The sequence below is a fragment of the Oryzias latipes genome, chromosome 6 (assembly GCF_053564925.1).
Source record: "Oryzias latipes strain Hd-rR chromosome 6, Olatipes_Hd-rR_3.1".
Taxonomy (NCBI): Eukaryota; Metazoa; Chordata; class Actinopteri; order Beloniformes; family Adrianichthyidae; genus Oryzias; species Oryzias latipes.
The window spans coordinates 28,059,262-28,076,228 of NC_136242.1; the positions used below are offsets into that span (position 1 = coordinate 28,059,262).

Here is a 16,967-nt window from a genome sequence, read left to right on the forward strand (position 1 = left end):
TTTATGCTGTTTTTTTTTAAATCAGTTTTGAAGAAAGTTGGTTTAAAGCTGAACAAGCTGTTGATCTACTGCGTCACTGCCTGGAGATCAAGACCAACATTCAAACAATCAGGTGATGCATGCAAAGGTTTGCATGCAGACCACTCTTATCACAAAAATACAGACTCAAGCGATCACGAAAAGCCACAACAGAGAGCTTCAAATCACGTCTACGTGTTATTTTCCTCTTCTCCTTTTAGAATTCATCATAAAACTCTTCATCTGACCATGAAGGAAACCTTTGCTCTGACTTCTGCAAGGTGATGAATTCAAGAGTTTAAAACAACTACACAATGAGATGCTAGATATGAATGCAATATGAAAACAAGAACTTGAAATAACCCAGGCTGTTTGAGTTACGTAGGAAATTTGAGACGTCATTGTTTCTTTATTTCCACTTCCTGTTGAAGGATGGGGGGGGAGTCAAGTGCTATAGTAATCTTTTTACAGCTTATAGTAATCTTTTTACAGCTTGTTCTTAAACTTGTTTCTTTAGTTGCGACTGATGCATAAATCATTTTTAAGATGAGAAAAAAAGTGCAGCTGTAATTATTTTTGTGTTTTTAAAAACAAAATTGTTAAATTAGAACATGTACCGTTGTAGTTCTAGCTGATTTTGGATGATAAAGTCATAATCTAGAGCTCCTGGTCCTAAGAGAAGAACTGTAAAAATAAAATGAGTTCTTCTTTGCTCTCCTCAAAGCCTTGTTGACAGAGCAGCAGCTGTGGAACAGAAAGCATCGATGTGCAGCACCACCCAACGCTTCCCTTCACTGAAGGAGCTGGAGTTAGTACTTTCTCATGAAAACATTTCATAAAAAGGTTTTTTGCTTTGAAATAAATTGCATTGTTCTGGGTTTAATATGTTTTCCTGTTGCTTCAGCTTCTCCCTCGATATACTGGACATTGAAGAACATCAGTTTCTGTGTTCCCTCCTGCCTTTGTTGCCAAATCTCACCAGTCTCAGGTGAAAACTGTCTCTTTGAAAACCCCAGTCTGCTGAAGTTCTTGGTTGATAAAATCTTCTCTTTGCAGTGTTGCGATGAAAGTGGGATCTGTGTCTGTGGTTGAGGAGCTCTCACAGGTCATCTCGCAGTCTTCCTCCATTCAGTGCTTAAAGTGAGTCGGAAAGGCCCAAACATGGTTAATGCTCACATGACTATACTGACGTCAGCAGTTTGGATAACATTGAAGTTCATGACTGATTTGTCCGTTTCTGAGGTTGTAAAGTAAGTCTTTCTCTGTCAGTCTGTCAGGTCATGTCATTAATGACACAGCCGCTCACAGCATGGCAGCGTTCTTACCTCGCCTTCGATCGATCAGGTAAGAATTTACCCATCGGTCTTCTCAACAGAGCTTGGTTTTTGTAACTTGAATGACGGGGTCAGAGAATGGCGTGCTTTAATAGGAGTGCATGCTGCAGATTCATTTGAAAGTTTCCTCCCCTTCTGGCAATAAAGCAGTATTTTCCTCTGCAGTCTGTCCCACTGTGTGTGGTCTCCAGCTGCAGAGCTGCAGGTCATCGAAGCCCTGCAACAGAGCATCACTTTGCAGAGCCTGTGGTGAGACATGCATGCAGATGAATATGTGGGAGAAATAACTGTTTTTAAACTACACACGTTTATAATTTCTTTATGTCTGTTGCTACATGAACTCCAAGTCTGGACTGTGTGCAGTTGAGCGATGGGGGTTGGACAGCTTTAGCTCAGGTCCTAAAGAACAGCAACTCTATGCGGTGCCTCAGGTGAGAAAGAGTTCCTAAGAACCCCAAGAACCCATTTGGAATCAAATCTCTTACCAGTGTTCATTTATTAATGTTCACAACTCATATCAGACATTTTTTAGTTGACATGGTAGCTGTGTTTTTTAAATGGTTACAGTAAACTTTGAAAACTGTCAAATAAAATGAAAAATCTCTCCTTTGAGCTTTTGTGGTTAATCTTGCAAAACGTTCTGCTACACCTGAATGATTCAACAGACTTAAGGGTTTAGACAAAGTTAAACATCTTAAACCTGATCTCTGTCCTTAAAAGCTCCTAAACTTGATTACACTAAAATAAGGCCCTATAAAGTATTCCGTTGTCTTAAATTCAGGTGAACGGGTCTTAAAGTTTTCTCGTCAACTGATCTGCTGTTCTGTCACAAAAAACCAAAACATTTCCAGGATGTGCTTTGTCGGGGGGTCGTGACCTAGTGGTCAATCGTCAGCTAGCTAATTCGCTTTTGCTCGTCATTGCGGGAAAAAGGGAAAGTTCAATTTTATGGAGAAATGGTCTTTAAACTTGCGGTGCTTGAGACTGATTAGTGATTATTGATTAGTGCAAATTCTTATGAAGCAAACTGCTTAGTTCGCAGAAAGACATTTAAATTTGGCACAATGGGGATCATAGCGATCGAATTGCATGTATAGAGCAAGAAAGAGCAGACTCAGGCTGTTTGTGTCGTTTTCTTTTTTTATACAGTCTTAAATTAGATTCTGAGTTTTTTTTTTAAAAGGTCATAAAAATGTTTACATTTAAAGGTATATCTGTAGACACCCTGCTCTGATGTGCTCACTTTACACGGAAACTTTCTCCAGTTAAAAATAACAGATATTTTTACTCATAGGACCATGTTCAGTGTTGATGAAGGGCAGAAAGAGAGAACTGTCACTTTAGGATCTTCAGCACCCATCGGTTTTCCGGGAACCTCAGGCACATTTGTAAACGGATCTCGTGCGAAATCATCAGCGCTGACTGCCGAGTTTTTCCAAACTCAAACTGCATTTTATCATGTCAGCTTTTAATTTTAACTTTGAAAAGAAAGCCTGAATTCTTCTCTAATTTGTCACATTCAAGCCCTAGACAAGCCCTAGGCTGTTACTTCAACTTCTTAAGACCTGAGCTCATATTTGCGCCAAACCTCTACTTCACATGTAGCCACAGGGCCCCAATTTAGTAGAATTAACTACAGTGATAATATAACCAACTCAAGGTTGACAATAAAGTCATCCCACTAAAGAAATCTCTAGGGTCACCAGCAGTGCCTGTTGACAAAAAAATGAGAAAAAGAAATAATCGTCACAAGAATAATGTGAGAAATGTTGTCCTCAATGTAAGAAAAAGGCTGATTCTGTCAGACATTTAGTCACTCTAGCTGCTTTAAACCCTTGAAATTGATCCTCTGTCATAAAATTCAACAGTGCTTAAAGTTCCGACCCTTTTTTAAAACTATAGCTACAAATTCGTAAAATTAATTAGAAAAAAAAAAAAAAAAGATTAATGGAGAAGTTTTGCTTTCTGAGGAGTTTCTTTTATAGAAATGTGTTGGAATATCAAATGTGTAAAATTACAAAATGTTTGTGTTTTTTAAAGCATAAACACATTTAAATGTATTTAATTTAAACAAATGTAGTCTTTTTTTTTTAAGAAAGCCTGTTTCTCTCTACTACAGCACAATAGTAACAAGGTGCTTTACAACTGGACTGGGAAAGTCTTTAGAAAGGGGCATGTGAGAGCCGGAAATAGGACTGAACCATTCAAAGTAATCTTGCTGCTGTCGCACCAACGCACGTCACTCATTTATATCCCAGGCCACTCTCACTATTTACGGTGCAATTCACTGTTGCTGCCAAAGCTGCAGCTCATACCTCGACTTGTAGCCACTGAAGCTGCAGTTTATCATTCCAGCATGTCATCGCCTCTGTATAAACCTCATTATAATTTAGTGGGCTCTAATTCCAATATTGCATCTCCTCTCTTGTAGACTTATAGGTAGACAGGATCATTCTTCATTTCCTGTTCTGTCGTGGTGTGAAGGTGTAAAATATTTGTAAATGTTAAAGGACAAAGTCAAAGCACAGGTGGTTTAGTGCCAGGTCTGTTTAGATGGTTTAGCGACATTTGTCTGTGGGAAACTGATATGATTAGATTACTGTGAAGGACTCCTGCAAGTCAGGAAATTGATATTATTAGATTACTGTGAAGGACTCCTGCATGTCACAACATCCAAAGTATTTTGGTTCCCTTTAATGTTTCACTTTGGCATGCAAATAGTAAGTTTGATTGTAGATTTGTTCTGATGTTTTAAGGCTAGATGAGATTGGAAAAGCAGCTGGACAAACCGAGGCGGACAGGATGCTGGATCTCCTGACTGTCATGGAAGGAAACAAACAAATAGAGGAGATTGGGTTAGTGTTTCCCCTCTTAAGCAGGATGTGATCAACCTCCTCTCTTTTCATTATAACTGACCTTAACGAGGACAACCGGGTCTTTTCTCAGGTTGGACGGCTGGAGGATGTCTGAAGGGGGGATTCAGCAGCTGACCCATTTCCTGCCTGACTGGAAAGAGCTCAAAATAATCTGGTAAAACATGATATACGTTTGTGTTATTGTTTTTTGTATTTAAATTAGATGTTTCAATGCAAAATAAAGTTGTTCTTTGTTTTAAGACATGTTAGTGGTATTTGTAGCTTTATAGTTAAGTTTTAAGTTAAGTTTAAATATTGTGCAGGAAAAGGCTTTTTTTGCCGTGGAAGATGTTGATTTTATGCACAGATTTATTTGATAAAAATTTTCTTTCTAATTAACATCTCTTCATTCTTTGAGCTTCGTTCTTACAGAATTCTGTAAATTATTCAGCAAAACTATTTAACATGCTTTGACTTTTCAAAGTGACAAAGGAAAATATCTTCATGCAGTTTCCAACTTTTCCTGTCATGAAAACAAACTTCTCCTCAGACTCCCAAAGTCATGGGATTTCAGTAAAAAGGCCCAAAAGTTTTCTATTTAGCTCCATGAGATCTTTTTTGTGATTAAAATTGACATACCATGAGCTCATGTCCAGTACAGAAGACATTAGGGCTGCACGATTTGTGGACAACTTGCGATGTGTGATATTATGATCAATATTGCGATGACGATATAACTTGCGGGATATGAACAAATGGCCAAACAGCCAAAAACATTTCCATTTCGCTGCAACATTTCATTTGAATAAAAGTCAAAAATACCTGGAATTATATTCCAAATGACCTTCATAGGAGGCCAACATCTAACATAAAAGCTCCAGCCGATTGTTCAACAATGTGAAAGGCTCCATCTGATTGGTCAAATGCATAAAGGCATTTATTTGATTCATTAAATATTTCAAGCTGCAATATGATTGCACATTTAAGGTTTATATGGATAAGGTGATATGGATATTGCACAGTTTGAAAATCGCGATAAAGATAAATTTGCGATATATTGTGCAGGATGCAAGATGTTAATAAATTGAATGATGAAAGTCATTTTTCTCACACTCTGGGGCTCAGTCGCTAAAGGTCTAATAGTAAATGGCGTATACTTATTTACTGCTTTACTCTCTTCTCAGATGGCCCAAAGCGCTTTACAGTCCCAGTCCGATTCACCCACACACACACACATTCACACACTGATGGCGGCTCTGTTGTTAAAAACTGGTGCCAACGTATGACCACCAATGTGGAGTTCAGTGTCTCGCCTAAGGACACTTAAACACTTGGGCAGGTAAACCTGTGATCTCCCAATCAGAGCTCAACTGCTCTACCATTGCCCCACATCCCCCCCATGTGGAAGGACAGATTGTGGAAGTGAAAGACTCTGCACTGCTTGTGTGTTTTCTTTCCCTTCCCATGGTTCCTCTGGCTTTGACTTTGTAGGTTTTATTAACTGAACGTCAGGTTTTTACGGCATGTTGGTTATATCGTGTTTGGATAAAAGTAACACACATTTTCTTAAGCTGATTTTTAAAAAGAGGCCTTTTGCCGGACGGCAGATGTTGTCCTTTCAACCTGGTTCATTGAAGCTTTTTGGATTTATTCTGCTAACTGTCAAAAACCTGACAAGGAAAAGAGCAGAGCTTCTCCAACCTAATATCATGTTTAATGAAAGAGATCATTTCTCCAGGCAAAATCAAATAGAGTTAACAAACATGAGGAAATATCTGCCAGCTCTGTTAGAGGTTTTGAACAGGCCTTATTTAAGCCTTAATTTTTTTTTTGTAGAAGTCATGCTAAATGAAGTTGTTCTATTGTTTTTTTCAGTTGTGACCTTTTGAACTTTAGGGTTTGGGGAGGGAATTACCTCAAAATGAAGCCCTAGAACGTAAATTTGGGCTATACAAATAAAATTGAATTGAATTGAATTGAAATAAGCTTCACCCTGATCTCTGTTGTGTTCGTCCTCCAGTCTCTCCAAGAACTTCATGGGTGACACGGCAGGGGAGAGGCTGCTGGATGCTTTGAAGAGCTGCATCCACATGAGAGAGCTCCAGTACGAGCATGAACGTTTTAACACCTGACTCACGCCTGTACACTGAATCCCTGTAGTCTCACCTGAGCTAAAAGTGCACAGTCTTTAACATTTACAGTAGAACAAGCTAATACAGTACATGTTTAGAGTTATGAAACATCTTTTAAATCTTTCGGTTTTGATTCAGTCATGATCATACAAATTTGTTGTTATTCCAGTTTATTTTTTAATTACGGAAAACGTGTTTTGTTTAAATATTATTTGCTAAAATGCCAAATTCCGTAAAGGACGTTGTCTCGTTTTCTACTATGTGCTGTTTTTGGGTTTTGCTGCAGTTTGTCCAGTAATGACCTTGGCGACCTCACTGCTGCCAGGATGTCTCTGGTTCTGCCGTCACTCACACACCTCACTGTGTTAGAGTAAGTGTAAAAATAAACAAGAAGAATTTCAATTTTTTTTAATGCAGAAAGTTTCCCTTCATCTGTGGATTCAGTATTTCAGAAAACCATCTTGGACGTGACGGCGCCGCCGCTCTGTCCACAGCAATACGGAGCTTAAAGAAGCTCACCCAGATAAAGTGAGACGTGTTTGTTTATGGAAGTCAACACGCCGTTACGAGGCTTATTGTCCTGATTCTATATTTTGTGTTTTCAGTCTTACTTCTGTCGGGACCTCAGAGCTGAGCCTTGTTGCTGCCAGTCTGGCTGAATGCCCCCTCATTCAGGACGTGGGGTAAACTTCAACAAAAAAATAAATACAATGATTAGTGATACGATTGTGACTTTGCCATATTTTACTGGCGTCATTGGTTAAAGTCACAAATTCCAGCGTGTGTCTGATTTATCGGAAAAGTCAATGTTAAGTTTGGTTGATGGTATTTTCATAGACTATTTTATGTCGGTTTAATATGTTTTTCATTTTGGATCTATTCAATATTTTAAGTACTTCTATAGAAGTGGTATTAGTCAGCTTTTTAGAGTGCTCCTCATGATGCAGTGTGTTTGAAAACAGTCTGCTTTTGTCAGTAATGTTTTCTTTGTCCTTTGTAGACTTGGATGGAACAGATGTGGAGATGATGTGGCTCTGCAGCTCTCTGGACTCCTGCCATTCTGTCCCAAGTTAGTTCGGATAGAGTGAGTCAAATTAAACTCTACCTTTTAGCATTTTGAGGAGTTTCTTTTTATTCCGCTCTTATGTTTGCTTTATCAGTTTGTAACTGAAAGACTTCTGATTTTGCTGTACTTCAAACCAGAATGATGCTTGAAGTTAGACCCACTTTGTTTAGAATTTTTCAGGAACACAAATCAGTAATTGCTGGTTTGTGATGTAGAAGTTCTGATGGTATTTTTATTTATTTTTTTAGTTTGGAGTGCAACCTCATAGGTGTTTCTGGAGTGGAGACTTTAGTTAAAGCATCTTGGACCTGTCCTTCTCTGCAAGTCATCAGGTGTTCTTTCTGTAGACTCTTTTGCCATAATCTAATTTCTTTCCATTTTGACATCAATGCCCTTTAACCTAAATATTAGTTTTAACAAAAAAAAACAGCAATATTTTTTCTTGTTTAGGCTGTGGAAGAACAGAGTCCCACTGAATGAGCAGCAGAGATTAATGCTGAAGGACAGGAGGCTGACATTCTCATCCACGTGACCTGTCCTGTTCTGCTGTGTGACGGGGAAAGGCTTTTGTTTTTTCTGATTGTTTTAAAGATGCCAACACATACACTGTTAGGTACTGTAATTGCACTGGATTGAGTTTACAAATGTAGAGACACAAAAGTGAAAAATGCACCTCAGAACTCACACTGATCATATCATCATTTTAGGTTGTGGTCTCTACCTATGCTCTATATTTATTTCTGCTGTTTTAAATGGACAAAAAGTTTTTATCTATAGTTTTAAAGTTGTTTTGTTTTGTTATTTGGTACAGATTTTTCTAGGTGGAGTGTGTAATTTCTGAAAGTGACACTGGATTTTATTAGAATTTAAATGTAATGACTGTTTCTGCTTTCAGGTTCAAAAACATGTGCACCTTGTTTTGATGTGTTTTTATTTATTTATTTTATTTTTTAAAGCAGTAAGTTTTATGGTTAGGTTTGTTGTGATCTGATGAAAGTTATAGAATCATAACCTAGAAAGTTATTTGTCTTCTTTAAACTTCCAAACGCCTAATTTCACTACTGAGGCTATCTCACTCTTTCACCCATAAATACAGTCCTAAAAATAATTTTTAAACACTCTTTTTTTCTCTGTTGCCAAGAATTGTGTTTAAAGGTTCTAAAATGAAAAGTATGGAAACATGTGAACATTCTATTCTTTTTAAATAAACATATTTTATTTTTTCTCATCTTTTATCAGTTGTAAATCCTTTATTAACTATTTTATATTCAGAAAAGCTACTGTAGTTATTGAGTTAAGTTTTCATGAAGTTATTCATGGGACTTGACTAAAAGGACAGAAGCTGGCTGCTGACACGACAGCTGTGATGGCCTTGAATTCCTTCCATATAAACCTTTGGCGCCATCCTGTGGTCAGTAGTGGTAATAAAGAAAATCCCTTGATTCACCTCTGCTGTTAGCTTTTTATTTGATAGGATGTACTATGCTTTACTGTGGACATCTATGTGATATCTTAATTAAACTGTTTTATTTAGTTTTAGGATAGGTTCAAATAAATAGTAGCATAAAAGAAAGACAGTTTACCAACCTGTCATCTGACTATAATTTTCATGCAACATTTTTAAAGATAGTATTATTTAAAAATGCTTATTTATATGAAAAACATTTCTGCTCTGATTATTTGGAAGACTCAGTGATGGCGTGGAGGTTTTAGTGAAGTTGTATTTTTTAAGATTCAAAATCATGCATCTACACTTGATTTGTAATTTGCATCTTAAAGAGAAACATGACTGTTTTTGTTTTTCTTCTGGTAGCTCCAGTGTGTCTTGCATTTTCTCCCGGGACAGCTGGGAAAAGCTCTGTTTTCTGATGCCTTTCCATATATAAGATAAGGAAACAAGAGTAAATTAAAACTACATCTTTTTTTTCCTACATTCTCAGATGTTATCATATTCTTATTTTTATTGTTACAAAATTTGAATAATATGTGATTTTTTTTTTTACAATTGCTGTTGTCAAAGGAGGACCCATTTTAATTTAAAAACTTTATTTAATCTTTCTGAATAGGAGCCATACATTTACAGATTCATATCTATACAAACATAAGTGACTGATGATGGGCTACTGGCTATAAATTATGCATTTTAGAATTTAATTTAAAATATATATGTATATATTTCCTACAAAAATAAAATTGTTTGTACACGCACCAACCATTTAAAGATCGCAATCATTTGTAAAAGCTGTACTCTTCTTAACTATTTTGGAAAGGCATACATTCACACAAAATCCTTATTTTTTAAATGATCTGAACTGTTTCTGTATGGCAAAAACAAGTTAAAGATTAAGAAAAAACATAAATGAGCAAATATCAAATTTATTAAAGTGTTAAAAAAAAGTTTTTTAACAAACAATTTACCATATATTTATCGAATCTTGTGTTTATTACACTTATAATTCCATGACTCTTACTAAATAAAATCTCAACTATTCTTTTTCCAAAACAATATGAATTCATGTAAACCAAAAACATCTTGAAATCATATTATTTGATCTAAACACTGTTTTTTATCGAAAACAGCTGAAGTTGTTACCTGTAGTTGTTTACTAGGAAATCAGACAATAATGTTATGAAACAAGTATAAAGAGATGTTATTCCAAACTCCACTGAGCAATAAAGCATTTTAGTTTTTCAAAAAACTCTATATATTTTTTTATTTTTAGGTTTTAATGATTCAAAAATATGCATATATTTCAGAGATGTCTTTTGTGATACTATTAACAGTAGTGGCACATAAAACTGCAAAGACTGTCCTCCTCCATTGTTCTGAATCTGCCAGAAAACTGCTGATTTTAATTAGTTTTGTACCTTTTTCTGCATGAAAACTCATATAACCACAAAACGAATTACATTTTCTAAGTCACCTTTTAATAGCTGTCATTAAATTACTTCTGAATACTATAAAATGACATCTCAAATGCACTTTATAGACTGTCCTCCTCCTTTGTTCTGAATCTGCTAGAAATCTGCTGATTTTAAAGAGTTTTGTACCTTTTTCTGCATGCAGACTCATAACCATAAAACGAATTACATTTTCTAAGTCACTTTTTAATAGCTGTCATTAAATTACTCATGAATACTATAAATTGACATCTCAAATGCACTTTATAAACTAGCCCCTTTTCTACATCATAATTACTTGGGCTAATTGTGAAGGACTTTTGCAATAACTAGAAAATCCATTAAAAAAAAACAAATTTAAAACTCTTTTTCCAGGATTCTTTGTTCATATTGTCAAAATAATGGTAATGTAAAAATAAAAAGCAATTACTCAAAGGATAAATTTGAACACTTTAATGCAAGGTTGCATTGATTGCTCCCATCTCAGCCATAATTATGGAAAAGCAAACAATTTAAAAACTTTACTCATGCTTTCTGTGAAATGTCGTATGAAAAAAACGGAAGTACTCTTTATGATTTACGCGGCTTTTATTTTGAAAACGGGTCATTTTCCGGTGCTGCTAAGCTAACTCCGTTAGCTTGATGGAGCTCGGTCGGTCCGCTGCGCTGACAGCTTGGAGGATGATAAACGGTCACACTCTGTTGCGCTCCCGCTGGCAGGAACTATGATAACTCCAATTTCTACTCCTAAATAGAATCGAAAAGTGCGTCTCCGCGTTGTTTGTCTTTCTCCCCGCGCGCTATTCGAAGAAAGTATTTGGGTGGAAGGCGTGTTGAGAAGTTCATCATCATTTGCTGAGGTGAGTTTGTTGTCCTCGTAGATGTACACACGTCGTATGGACTTTCTAAAAGGACTGAGAACATGTCATTATTTGTTGAAAAATGGCACACGAAGAAAGTAGAGACCCGCGCTCTCAGCGGATTTGGTTACGGAAGGATGTGGTTGAGGACATTCAGTCAGAGGAGCTCATGATGAGGCTGAGCATCACTGGTGGTGGTACTATAGTTGTTTGTGCTGACTTAAAGTTGGCGCATCTCTCTCAAAAATTGCTGTTTACCCCCAGGATTCCGCAGCCAGTGCGTGTAATTAGATGTAATGAGCACGTGCAGAACATCCCCACCCCCCTGCAGTGTAGAACCTGAGAGGTGAAGGTGTGACTGTGAATGGTCATGTGACGCTTCTTCTTCCTCGCACAAGCATCCTTTTCAGTTTACTTTTTGCATGTTAATGCTAATCCATAGTGGGGAACATGTTTTACTCCATTGTTGTTGTTTACACTGAACGACTGTCTTCTTCATGGTGTGTTTATCAGTCAAACTGCACGACAGAAGCAGCAGGTGTTTGGCTTCTTCTGCTGAGGACTCCTGTCAAACAGCCGACTGGCATCGATCATGTGTGCATTGTATGAGTCCATGAACAATGCTTGCTGCATGGCCACCTCCGTGATATCACTGGAGTAAACGAGAGGAGCACTTTGGTTATGACACATTAGTATCTTAGCAACAGGCAGCATCCTATCACCATGCTGCTGTGAGAACACATCACCTTTTTGGAGATGGGAAGTTGTTTGGTTGTCATCAGAGCTGCTGGGTGTTTGTTCCTCATACTCACACAGACAACAGCTGCGATACACACCAAGCATACATGTTTGTGTTTTCTTTTCAGTCCGTTCTCGCCTGAAGTGGCTCTGTTTTGGCGATTCAATGGGGGCTTTGATCTGGTTCAGGCCTTTACAAGTGTGTCTGAGCGTGTGAAGTGTGTAATGTTTAATCCTGCCCAGGATTGGGGTTTTCTGAGAGCGGCCATGACCAACACCAGTGTAGCTTTCATTTTTTTCCCCCCTCATTCAGCAGGTATTTTTAGCCTAAAAGGATCATTAGCCTGATGAAGCCGAGGTTTTGAGTGGTTTTGAAACCACAAGTGACTCACTGGTAACTGGTATATGTTGATCGTTTAGACATATTCCCGTATTTGTCCTTCCTTCCTGTTTAACACTTCTATAAATGTCAAAACCAGTTGCTTTATAATTGGGATAATCTGCCTTTTCCTGGTCTCTGTGTGGTAACACACTCTGCCTGGCAACAAAATCACACAACCTGTTTGATGCAGCCTTTTGATTTTCTCCTTTACAGCATCGCTTTGAGTGGATCCAGAATTTTTCTATTTCACGTCAGACAAGCATAAAGGAACCTCCCATAAAAGGTGATGAACTATGTTTACCACAAGCTGTTAAATACATTAGACTTTCAACCAATTCCGACTGTTTATGACATTTAAAGACCCAATCCCTAAAAATAGTGGTCTTTTAGTTATGGCTATGCCGTTTTTAGCCCAAAAAAACTTTCATTTTCTAGGACAGTTTCTGCAGAGCAGCAGTAGTTCATTAAAAAATTTGCCTCTTATTTGTGGGCGAGACTCTTGATGCAGAGTCGCCAGTTTCCTATCATCCATCTGTCTACACTCTCTCCCGAAAGCTTACAGCCTGTCACAACCCTAACTCAACATTACCGGTGCGACAACAACGGCGAGCAATATTGGAATTATCCAGCCGTACAGTTTTGAGCCAGATAACAGCTCGATTGTGGACATTGAAAACGTTCATGCATTTATTTGTCTGTAAGTGGATGCATCAGAATTAAGCAAAGCAGGGAGCTTGTGGATTGCCGTTGTAGCTTCTACATCACACCTACATGTTTGTCCAATGGCTTTTTCGCATTTGCTCCTGTTTTACAATGATTTGAATAAAGAAATGCAATTTTAAGCTTAATTTTCTTAATATATATCCTCCATTTTTTTTTAACTGTCACATAAACTCTGCTGAAAATTGTGTTTTTGACATGTTCGTGTAGCATTTTCTCTAAAATTTGTTTCTGAGGTCTCTCCTATCCTATCGTAAAGACCAAATTTTATTTTTTTTTTTTTTTTTAAATCATAAATCTAAAGAAAAAAAATATTTTTCATACAGAAGAGTGGTAAGGATGCATAGACTTCAGCTGTATAACAATCTTAGTGGTGTGCAAATATTGTCAATACATTGGTAAATGTCATTATATGTGTTCAAAACACCTTGAGAGCTCTGCTGGTGTTCATCGGTCCCACTGCTGTTGGAATTGAGCTGTTTTTTAGTCAGCCACTTCCACAGCCCTCTCCCTAAGGGGAAGGGGACAGAGAGTGTGTGCTGCTGGGTGCACTTTGTCCTTTATCATGCAGGCCTTTTTCTGCATACACAGTTTTATATGTTTATGGGGGGGCGCTGCTACAACCCCCTTTTTGAGGAGCCTTCACCCAGCTGATGAGAATCTGAGTCGGGACGGTGCTGCTGCAGAAGCAGAAGCCCTTCAGACATCTGTGAAGTAAGACTGAGGCTCCAAGTCCCAGACTCAGGTCTTGAAGGTTTAGACATTGGTGAGCCTTATTAATCAGGCCCATCTGCCAGGTTAGCTTATTGTTTAAGGGGAACCCCCAAGTACCAAGTAGGTGTCCACTTCTATTGTTGCTCTCCTGTATTGGAAAACCATCTTCTAGGACCTCTTATGTTGATGATGAGGTTCTTTTCATGCACTATGTCTTGATGTTTTCCTAGTCTACAGAGTTCTTGTTTTTAGTTATGCATGAATGCCATGTTAGTCCTAAACTTGACTTTTCCACAGCTCTGGTTCTTGGCAAAAAAAGCCGTGAATGAGCAGCGTGAACAGGAGGGGAAGTCACTCACAGCTCTGTGAGGAGTTAGCCCTGAGAGGAAGACATTCAAATTATGACATTATAAATATCAACAATTTGAAATCATTTGAATCTTTATTAAAAAAAATGTATCAAATCTTTCAATTTATGACTGGATTTTCCCTTTAAGTAATTATATTTTTTTCAGGCATGAAGCAGCCTTCTGTTTGCTTTTACAGAAAGAATTTTTTACATTTGATTACATTGCTGCCACATTTTGTTTACCAAATAAAGGTGGTTTTGTGCCTAAATCTAAAAGAAAACATTATATTAACTTGTGATCCCAAATGAAACCAGTCTTTCAGCAGGGAAACTCATCTCTACTGTGGTCAGCCGATCGGAAGAGTTCAGCATCCAGTTGCCCAGAGAGGTTGTCAGAGCATGCATAGGAAGTTACTGAACCAAAGGGTCTGGGATTATTGTATTGCACATTTTGTGAAACATTAATGCAGTTTCATCATCAGTTTAGTAGTCTGGTTGGTGGATGATGCTGTTTCTGTGTGATCAAAGACTGCATGCGAGTTATGGATAAACTCCAAAATTTGTCGACGTCACACCTCTGTCTTCTTGCTTCTCTGTACATGCTTGGGTTTTTGTGCCCCCCTCTATGCAGATGATGTGCTCCTTTCATGGCAAGTCTCTGCTTGCATCTTTAAAAAGATACACCCTTTCTCCATTTTTGTCACCAGTTTCTGCTACTCAATATCCGTCAGCACACTGTAACTGATATAAAACTGCTAATGTAGATCCATCTTGCATTTCTGTCTAGGAGTTGACAAGTTTTCCAGCAACCTCACAAGTCACCATTTTAATACCGTACTTCAGAATGAGTTGGTTCTTCTGGGACATACATTATGCTAAAATGGCCTTAGCCCTGTACTTTTTTGGTCTAGTATACGCTCCATTGTACTCGTGACTTTTGTGCCTTGTTTATAAAGAACTTTCCAAAATGTTGGAGCTAAATAAAAATGATTTGTAGTTTCAGGCTTGTAAGGCTTTACCAGTCTGCTACCTTCATCCAGACCACAATCTGGATCAAGATGGCAATCACAAGCATTATACTCAATTATATTCAGTATAATGCTTATGATTACAACAATGTCCATGCAGACCGCAATAACATAAAAATTACTACACCATCCAAGAAGATTTAATTAAATTTAATTCAACTCAGTTTATTTTTAAAGCGCCAATTCACATTTACCCTAAGGCGCCACATGAAAGGTAAAAGGCATCAAACTGAGTTAAAATCAATATATTCCAATTTACCGGTAGTCCAGATTCTTCCTAAAAGGCAAAACTGTCCTTATTGTTTTATAATAATGGCGTATACGAGTGACTGATCAGCTTTGTTGTTTTTATTATTAACCTTTCATTTGTTTGTAGCGAGTTTCATCTCTTAAAGTCATATTCGTCACCACATTAAACGTAACTTTCTACTAACAGATTTATCTTTCTTTGTTTCTTGGTGTCTCCTTCAGGGGTGTGTCTGCAACTTCAGAACATGGCCTACACTTTGGGCTTGACTCCTGATGGTCAGTCGTGCCGCGTCGGCCCTCAGCACTGCGTCACCCGGGTGGAGCTGTCCATCACCGCATTTAACCTTCTGGACCGAGATGTAGCCTCCAAGTCAGACCCCTTTTGTGTTCTCTTCCAGGAAGTAGATGGAAACTGGGTGGAGGTAGGATGAGTGTCAAGCCCATTTGAGAGACTGAAATGTAGACGATCCGGAAAAATTGAGCAAGAGAAAAATGCTTTTTTTTTTTTTTTTTTTAACAGAGCTAATGAATTCTTCAAACATCAAATTGAAAATGTTTCAGCTTCTGATTGTTGGGAAGATGGGATGCAAAGGACAAAAAAAGATAAAAATATCTAGTTAGTGTCAAAGTGACTGAAAGTCAGATTCACTTCTCAGAGCAGCAGAAAGGATTGCATATGTAGGTCGTGTTTTTCTGCTGGGTGTGGTCTATAGATTGGAAATCAGATCCAAAGTCTTGATGTTCAGACCATCTGGCATAAGTATGCTAAGGCCAGCAAGAGTGTTGAAGGATTTTTAAGCTTCACTCTTATGGGGCACCAGAACTGCAGATACAGTTAACAGCGATATTTCCCTAAGTAGACTGACTCGTACTTTAACCCTTGTGCTATCTTAGGTGACCCCACCCTTGCATTGACGTGTTCTCCCTACCATGACAAAGGTGGATAAAGGTGGAAAGATTTCATGTAATCCATGGACACCAGTGAAGATCACAAATCATTGAAGAAAAAAGGTTCAGCGCACTGTCTAGTGGGTCTAGATGACCCAACTCCCAATGTTAAAGTGCCTAGGATAGCACAAGGGTTAACTAGAAAAACAGGAAAGAAACCCATGAATTTATAGATCATAGACTATAGATAGTGCTGCATGGAACAAAAACACAAACTTATTTAGATAAAAATACTGCAGAGTTTAGAAAATAAAACCCAAAATTCAAAAAGGGACACAAACTACACTAACAGAAGATCAGAAACCCAAATAAACATCAACCTGTGATATGCATTAAACCATTAACCAGTTTAACCAGAAAATGGTGAAAAACATGGGATCGGCACAGCACTTAATCAAATTAAAAGAGGCTCTTGCCTCACACCAAAAACACCTGAAACAAAACACCAATGGGGGACCTTTCTGTGTGGAGTTTGCATGTTCTCCCCATGCATGCGTGGGTTTTCTCCGGGGACTCCAGCTTCCTCCCAGTGTCCAAAAACATGCTTCATAGTAGGGCTGCACGGTATGAGGAAAACTCGCGACATGCGATATTATTAGTGTATATCAATATTGCGATGACGATATGACTTGCGATAAATGAACAACTAGTCAAAACAACAAAACAATTTCCA

The 16,967-nt window shown here is 37.8% G+C and overlaps 2 protein-coding genes across 3 annotated transcripts in view; both read left to right on the forward strand.

Moving 5' to 3' along the window:
* Positions 1–8,633, forward strand: part of nlrc5 (NLR family, CARD domain containing 5) — a 31,887-nt gene extending 23,254 nt beyond the window's left edge. The window contains exons 38-54 of the mRNA XM_011476349.4: positions 26–112; positions 240–299; positions 743–826; positions 923–1,006; positions 1,075–1,158; positions 1,288–1,362; positions 1,518–1,601; positions 1,700–1,783; positions 4,109–4,207; positions 4,299–4,382; positions 6,228–6,311; positions 6,626–6,709; positions 6,784–6,867; positions 6,945–7,022; positions 7,340–7,423; positions 7,654–7,737; positions 7,856–8,633. Of these exons, the coding sequence (XP_011474651.1) occupies positions 26–112; positions 240–299; positions 743–826; positions 923–1,006; positions 1,075–1,158; positions 1,288–1,362; positions 1,518–1,601; positions 1,700–1,783; positions 4,109–4,207; positions 4,299–4,382; positions 6,228–6,311; positions 6,626–6,709; positions 6,784–6,867; positions 6,945–7,022; positions 7,340–7,423; positions 7,654–7,737; positions 7,856–7,937 (1,405 nt within the window). The 3' untranslated portion in view covers positions 7,938–8,633. The remainder of the gene's footprint in view (positions 1–25; positions 113–239; positions 300–742; positions 827–922; positions 1,007–1,074; positions 1,159–1,287; positions 1,363–1,517; positions 1,602–1,699; positions 1,784–4,108; positions 4,208–4,298; positions 4,383–6,227; positions 6,312–6,625; positions 6,710–6,783; positions 6,868–6,944; positions 7,023–7,339; positions 7,424–7,653; positions 7,738–7,855) is intronic.
* Positions 8,634–10,913: 2,280 nt separating this feature from the next.
* Positions 10,914–16,967, forward strand: part of cpne2 (copine II) — a 55,238-nt gene continuing 49,184 nt past the window's right edge. Inside the window, exons 1-3 of one of the 2 annotated variants that reach the window (XM_020704167.3) lie at positions 10,972–11,166; positions 12,500–12,569; positions 15,569–15,768. In XM_020704167.3, the coding sequence (XP_020559826.1) occupies positions 15,592–15,768 (177 nt within the window). In that variant the 5' untranslated portion in view covers positions 10,972–11,166; positions 12,500–12,569; positions 15,569–15,591. Of the gene's footprint in view, positions 11,167–12,499; positions 12,570–15,568; positions 15,769–16,967 lie in introns of both variants that reach the window. The other variant, XM_004069752.5, reaches the window with a different exon arrangement.